Source organism: Carlito syrichta, unplaced genomic scaffold (genome assembly GCF_000164805.1).
Source record: "Carlito syrichta isolate Samal-C Ts95f unplaced genomic scaffold, Tarsius_syrichta-2.0.1 Scaffold288996, whole genome shotgun sequence".
In the NCBI taxonomy this organism is placed as follows: domain Eukaryota; kingdom Metazoa; phylum Chordata; class Mammalia; order Primates; family Tarsiidae; genus Carlito; species Carlito syrichta.
This window is the reverse complement of record NW_007233092.1, coordinates 60,454-68,507: the sequence shown is the minus strand read 5'-3', so window position 1 is coordinate 68,507 and position 8,054 is coordinate 60,454. Positions and strand designations below refer to the sequence as shown.

The 8,054-nt window shown below is 34.5% G+C and overlaps 1 protein-coding gene across 1 annotated transcript in view; it reads left to right on the top strand.

The window, feature by feature from the left end:
• LOC103256177 overlaps positions 1–6,649 on the top strand; it is a gene marked incomplete at its 3' end in the record, with an annotated part of 78,297 nt that extends 71,648 nt beyond the window's left edge. Inside the window, exons 4-5 of the mRNA XM_021710448.1 lie at positions 4,012–4,121; positions 6,528–6,649. Of these exons, the coding sequence (XP_021566123.1) occupies positions 4,012–4,121; positions 6,528–6,649 (232 nt within the window). The remainder of the gene's footprint in view (positions 1–4,011; positions 4,122–6,527) is intronic.
• Positions 6,650–8,054: the final 1,405 nt, after the last annotated feature.

Below are 8,054 nucleotides of genomic sequence, written 5' to 3'. Positions count from 1 at the left end.
GCCGGGAGTGGCCACTGCACTCCAGTCTGGGCGACAGAGTGAGACTCCAACTCAACAACAACAAAAAAAAGAATCTGTTCTGCATGGTTCATTCCATTGCACTTTTATTTGTGATTTCTCTTTCTAATTTAAGCCTTAGTGTCAAGGGCATGCTACTTGTGCTTCATTTTCCATGGAGATGGTGCTGATCTATGCCAAAAGTCTGGGATGTATGCACCACTTATATGTGAGTTTTCTGATTGAACCAGGCTTAATTAGATTCTCTTTTCTTTTGTTGTCTCTTTAAAAACTTGGAAACCATTTTGTTGTTCCTGGGTTCTAAGGCTTAACATGTTTAGTTAAGTAAATCTGTTGGGATCTAATCTGTTATCTACTCTGGTCTTATTAACCAAAAGTTTTAAAAGTCTCTTGTTGAGTGGATTCCATTGTTGTTGACCAAATGTTTCAAGATGTAGACACAAGCCACTTTTGTCAGTTTTTCAAGTAAGTGTAGTGTAATTTTGAAGTAACAGTGTACTTTTCTCCTTTAAAAGAATAAAAAACACAGGAGTGGCAAGTTTAATAAGGTCACGTTTATCTTGCTTCTTTGTAAATTTCTGTTACCCATCTGGTTTACTTGGAAGCAGTGATGAACTTGACTTATGTGACTGTTCTATCTATAAGAGACAGCAATAATTTTCTATTCATATAAAGCAACCAGCTAACAGTTGTTATAGATATGTAAAAGGATATGGATTTTTAATGGATATGTAAAAAGGAGATGCAGTTCCTTCCAGATTATTCTTAGCTCTTCTTCCTATCTAGCAAAGCAGAGTTTGTATTTATCCAAGCCTCTACTTTTATATTATATACCTGCCGTTGATGCATACTAGCTTGCAGATAAATCAAAGTTAAGTTCAGAGAAATTGGCTGGAAGAATTCTTAAGTAGTGTAAATATTATGATATACACAGAAGCCAATCTCCTGTAGTCAAAGTTGATATTAAAAAGTAGAATCATCTTAATTCATAATAGTATAAAAATGAGGCAATTGAAATTAGCAGGAGATCTATCTGGGACAGCCTTGTAATCAGAGCCGTGTCTCAGAGACAGCTCGGCCCATGACTGTTCACAGATGTGGAGGTGTTAAAGACCCAGTACAAGTCCTGCTAATGCTGTCCATTTGTATTGAGTCATTGCACATGCTTCCGATCCCATCTGTACTTTTTCATAGGGACGATACATCCTTCCTAGAATTTAAGGGAACTGAATATGAAAAGTAACTACCAAAATTTCCTTTGACTTTGGAGATACAAACCCTGAAAGGTAAGCAGAATTACTGTTCCTATTTTATAGATTCAGAAACTGAAGCTTGAGAAAAGTAATTTGCATGAAATCACACATGACTTCTTGGCTGAGCTGCAAGTAAACCTGGGCCTCTGGCTTCCCAAATTAGTGTTCCTTTCACTGATCCATGCTGTCTTCACTTATCCATTCAATCAGTAAATGTAATTGAAGGGATTCTAATTAGTTTGACTCCTAAAGGCTTTTGTGGTTGTTGTCAGACTGGCAACAAGGTTGGTTTTTTTCCCTCTAGCTTTTGAGTTGTGGCCAAATTTTGTCAGTCAGTTATTTCACAGTCTTGAAGTCATCACATTGATGGCAAGATTATTTGAATGTCTGTTTATCTATGTAATAAACATGCCTTTGTAGTGCAAATTAGAAACTGTTATAATGTACCAAATACACAGATAGTTATTAGAAATAGAACAGTTGTGGCCAGTATGGTAGTGACGTTCCAACTATTATTATCATTGTGTGTTTTTTCTGGGCCTGTGAGCTTTGACACTACTTTCCTATATAATTGAGGGGTTAGCAGTATTCTGGCAATCCAGGAATCCCAAGAAGCAGATGCTAGGGATGCGGGGGGCTGATTGGCCACCCCATGCACTTGGCAGTTGCGTGAATTGGCACTGCCAATTCATGGGCTTGAGAAACTTGGAGATGTGAAGCACCCTTAGATCTGTGAGCTAATTGTTGGTGCCCTTCAGGGCACCTCTAAAAAAGTTATGTGGACAGAAATCAATTTCTTTCAGTGAAAGAGGCACAAGCTATTTTACATGGCCCATTTGAACACTGAATAGAATTTATTAATTCCCAAGAGGGAGTCTGAAATTAGATGCTTACTGATGTCCCTGGAAGGTCTAGAAAGATGGAGCAGCAATAGAAGGAAAGACCACTGAGAGGTATGCTGTTTCATTGTGTTTACTTCATAGAGATAAACAAATGGGGCTCTCTATGTAACCTGTATTTTTTATATAGTCCAGGAGTAGAGGGTTATGACTACTGCCACTTTTTCTTATCGTTTTACTGAGCTGCATTTTTTTTTTTTTGAGTAAACCTGAACTGTTTGCCAGGAAATAGTTGCCTCTTTTTGAATCTCAATATATATGTGGGCGTAGGAAAGGTTTTCTTGTAACTTAAGCATTTCTTTGTAATTTGATGGAAACTTTTTAAATTTTCAGAATTATTTGTGGCAAATCTTCATTATAAAAATATACAGGTTGTAAGTATCTCATTGTAAAATGCGGCATTGTCTTTAGAATGAAACATTGAAAGAGAGAATATCTTTTTTTCAAATTTTAGGGTCTATGATGTTTTATAATATAATTTCTTACCCTGTGAATACATAGTATGCTAGGATACTTGATTGCTTGAGATTTTAAAGAATGACTTATGAAATTGCTTTTTGTTAAAGCTGCATTTATCCTGAATTTGATTTAGAAACTAATAGTCTCTTGTGGAAAATTGAAATGTAATTACTTCTAGCTCATATATTTAGATTATACACTGTTTCTGGCTTCTTGTTTTGTCACTTTCATCAAATGCACATAAGAGATAAGAAAGATAATGTTATGTAAACTTTTACCACATGAAAAGCAGAGGCATTCTCATTCTTAAGATGCTTACATGCCACTTCACATTTTCTAGTACAAAATATGATTTATATACATAAATCATTCTGGAGAGCAATCCACAGTTATTTGCCTGAGAGTCCTTTGTCTTTTTTTTAAATGAAGAGAGAAAAACCTTTAGAGAAGATTTTGTGACTGTTGGGACAATGGTTTCTTTCTATTAAAGGAATATTTGTGTCAAGGAGTAAGCTCCTGGTCTCTTCTGACTTCTTTGGTTTCCAACTGGCTGGCCAGGTGTATGAAGCTGTGTGTATGAGAGAGAGTGAGCTAGGGGTGGGGAGTGTGAGTGAGAATGTGTCCATCCATGCATGTGCATACACAAACAGGGTAGATAGAGCAGATTTCCTTTATAGTATGTTCAGATCATTATAAAACCAGAAATGAAGGTTGAGAGAGTGCCTTTATGCCTAGTCTTATCTCTCTCTTGTATATGTAGTTTCTGGTATGAGTTCTGGTAGTGCACGCTGTCAGCCTTCTTGGTGTTACTCACAGTCACTGTAGTAAATGTTCATGTCCTTGTCCTGACCTTTTCCTTTCTGAAACCATCTTATTTATTTGTTTGTTTATTTATTTGTGCTTGGAAATACAGACTGGGGAGCATAGTAGTGATTGGGGGCTTGCTATTTTGCTAGGGGATTTTGCTGCCCACCAAATTACTATTGAATCCTATAACTGAGTTACCAGCTCTGTTGTACTAGAGTATTTTTCTTTGTCAAAGCATATACTAGAAAGCATGCTGTTAAGAATGCCTGTTGGAAGAACCCATGAGAAATGTGTCTCTTCCCAGGACTATTGGGTTTTGCCTTGTCCCCTCAGCTCCCTTCACACTTCTAAAAATAAAAGATAGATTTGATTTCACACAAATGCATCTGTATGTGTATAAAGATGTGCCTTTATTTTGGGCAGTAAAGTTTTTGGGTGTCTGTCATTTGGAAACAAGGATTAGTTTTTATGCACGATCACTGTTATAGACATGCATAAAAAATGGATCCTATTGGTGCTCTAGAAACTGCTGATATTTTAATTTAAATAATGTGCCTTTGCAATTTTTTTTAAAGGTAGTATCTTCCCCAGCAGATGTAGCTGAAAAAGCTGACAGAATTATAACAATGCTACCTACCAGTATGAATGCAATAGAAGCTTATTCTGGAGCAAATGGAATTCTAAAGTATGTATTTCTCAGCTGTGGATATTTTCTTGTTATGATAGTTCATGAATTTCACATTTGTTAGAAGTATTAGGAAATTACAATTATGTTTTTTAAACCTTTCTATACTGTTTTCTTATTTCATAAAGTGAATAGTGTGGTTTGTTTCTCATTGTAGAGGGTTTAGTTTTCCACTGAAGTCAAGTATGTGACTTTTGGGAATACATTTTTTGGGTTCTGTTTCTTTCCTTTAACTCTTGCATTAAACTTACCCTTTCACTGATAATATGCTTAAGGGACTCTTAAAGCTTGCATTTTAAACTGTACAACTATTACAAATATAATTTTCTTATAGTTTATAGAAATTCAGAAAAAGGATCTTATGAAAAATAAAGCCAAACACTGGAAAGAACACTGTTATTTAACATTTTATTATATAATAAAAAGTTATTGTATGTCCTCTGGGTTAGTACATCTGTAGTAAGGACTTTGGGAAGTTGGAATTAAAGGTTAGCAGTAGTTCTTTAAGTAAAATATAATTTAGGTCAGAGTTTCCAAGCCAGTGCTTAGCTTCTCTGGCTCTGAGAAACTTTTGGTTAATTGCTGCTTATTGCCAAACCCTTGCGGTTATGTTAGAATGACAGTGGCTGAATTCTCAACTTAATTTTCTGGTCTTACTGGTTTCTATTTCTCATTTATTTTGTTGTTGAATTTCAGGAATGAGCTAGAACAAACTGATATGACCTGTAGACACATAAAGGACTTAAAAGAAAATTTAATTTCAGAAAACTATAATACATGAAATTTGAGGTTTTTGGAAATTCAATTGCTTTGGAAACAAACGGACTTGGAAGCAAAAGTCACTTGGATATTAGACAGAAAACTGATAAGATAAATGTTTAGGTTTCAGGGATGGTTGAAAGACATTCATTTTGGATACAGCCCTTAGACCCAAATGTGTGTGGTCCTCAGGCATCCTAGCTGTCAGATATGGTCCTGCTTTTTTACCTCTCAAGGAAAAGCTACTAGAAATTTGTAAGGAGACATAACCCTTCATTTATTAATATTCTTTGCTAAGAATATGGTGCCTAGCTACCAGAATAGTTTTGTCCAGGGAGTGCTTTGAAAGAGTTTGGTTTTACACTAAACTTAATTTACTTCTCATGGGTGGTTCTTTATTTTTTTCTGGGTCAGAATCATTTCTACACACCTAGTACATGTATAATTTTTGAGATTATTTCCCATTTGTTTATGATTTAATATCTTAAAAGTATTAAGGCCACAGAAGATTGACAAACTTAATTCTTATTTTTTTGATTACACAAAGTGAAACCTACACACTAAAGTGATCTCTAACAGAGTAGTATGCTATTTCTCTTCTGTGAAATATACTCACACATCACATTCAAACTGTAACAATTCATGTCTGAAATTATGAAGACATTTTATAGCTATTTTTCTTTTTAGTAGTTTTTGTCAATTATTTTTTTATTTTCTCCTTCAATATTTATATTTATTCAGTTATAATTTTTAAATCATGATTCTGGGTCCTCTGAACTAGTACATCTGTAGTAAGAACTTTGGAAAGTTTCAATTAAAGGTTAGTCATCGCCTTTTAAATAAATTATAATTTAGGTCAAAGTTTCCTAACCAATAAAGATAGACAACAAGGGAAACTTGTTACCTTACAGATAACAAGGGAACTATGTAGGTATATATTCTGTACTTACAGTACAAATAAAAATGTTTTACCATAAGGATGTCATTTAAATATTGATGGCACATGAAAAGACTGCTTTCTTCTTTACCAATGTATGTATGTTTACCATAGAGAACAAAAAATCTTTGTGAGATTTCCAGATTCATTCATATGTTTTCTTTGCTACCTGTTTGAGATTTTATTTTGCCACTGAAAAGTTATCGTTATAAAAGAATATGCTATCCTGAAGCCAGTGGCTAGATTTCAATTGCTTATGTTTGTTTTACTTAGTGGAAATGACATGGATACATAAAATTTGTAAGATGACTTGCTAAAGACAAATACATTACTTTTTAAAGATTCAGCTACTTTACAAACAAAAATTTAAGTCCTGTCAAGCACCCTTTTAAAGTTAATAGTTGTTTTAAATTGCTTATATCTTAGCTTATGATTAGTGTGTAGTTCACCTGAAACCAGAATTTATATTATGTAGTTTATTAGATTTTCTTGGTTTGTTTCAAGGAGTTTAGATTTACTTTGAACTATAATTGATCTGAAAATCAGTATGAAATTGTTGAACCTGTTCTAACTAATAATGTTTTTAATACTAAGCTAAAACCTCCTTGCCTTGATATCTAACAGTTTTAGCAGATTCTGATTCTATAGGTAGTTGCATGAAATGTTTACTCAGAGTTGTAAACTATAAATATTTTTATTTATTTACTTAGAAAAGTGAAGAAAGGCTCATTATTAATAGATTCCAGTACTATTGATCCTGCAGTTTCAAAAGAATTGGCCAAAGAAGTTGAGAAAATGGGAGCAGTTTTCATGGATGCCCCTGTTTCTGGTGGTAAGTGATAGCTAAAATATGTGCACACCTATTCTTCTTTGTTAGAAGTAGCAATAATTGTTTTGTGATACTCAGGTTATTCCAATTATTTTTAGACCTGTTACAGGAGTCTCACTCTTTCATTAAAAATAAAAACAAAGCAAACTAACGCTATTTATTACTTTCAAGATACATTCCTGGTTCTAAATTCAGATAAAGGGGTTTCACAACTTTGAAGTGTTAGGAATTTTTTGAAGTCCAGTTACTGTGGATAAGGATAGATCTGTTCCTAGAAAATTTAAATATTCAGAATTAATTAAAAAAACAATTAGCTTAAAGAGTCCTATAACTGTTAAATAAATTGAACAAGTGATAAAAAAAGAAAAAAATTATTTCACAATGGAAACATTAGGCCTATGTAATTTTACAGATAAGTGTTACCAAATTTTTAAAAAGCAAATCATCTAAATTGTATATGAACTTTTCCAGACAATAGAAAAAGAGGAAATACTCCCCAACTCCATTCTATAAGACCTGTGTAGCTCTGATACAACAGGCAGAAATATTATGAGGGAAAAAATTATATATAGGTCTATTTCAGCCATAAATATAGAAGTAAAAATTATTTTAGTTTTTTCTTTTTGTATTGGGGTCTCATTCTGTCGTCCAACCTGGAGAGCAGTTGCAAAATCACAACTCCCTGCATACTCGACTTCTTGGGCTCAGGTAATCCTCCTGCCTCAGCCTTCCAAGTAGCTGAGACAACAGGCATGTACTACCATGCCCAGCTAATTTTTTTAGGTTTTTTGTAGAGATGAGGTCTTACTATGTTGTCCAGGCTGATCTTGAACTCCCAGGCTCAAGCAATCTTCCTGCTTTGGCTTCCAAAACGCTGGGATTACAGGCATGAGTTATCATGTCTGGCCAAAGTTAAAAACTTTTAAATAAAAGTAAATTAGCAAACTGAATCCAATCATGTATAAAAGAGATAAAAAACTATAACCAAATTTCATTTAACCCATATGTGCAGATGGCTTAATATTAGGACGTCTGTAAATATAATTTATCATATTAATATACTTAAAAGTAATCAGATTGTTTTAATAAGAGGAGGTGAACCACTGATGAAATTCCAAAAGCCTATTATTTTATCAAATATTGATAGCAGATATCAGCTGGGTGTGTTATCTCACGCCTGTAATCGCAGCATTTTGGGAGGTGGAGGTGAGAGGATTGCCTAACTAAGCCCAGGGGTTCGAGACCAGCCTGGGCAACTTGGTGAGACCTCGTCTCTATAATAAATAAAAAAATTAGCCAGGCATTGTGACGCGTGCCTGTAGTTCAAGCTACTTGGAAGGCAAAGATGGAAGGATCACCTGAACCCAGCAGGTGGGTGCTTCAGTGGCTGTGAGCATGCCGCTGCACT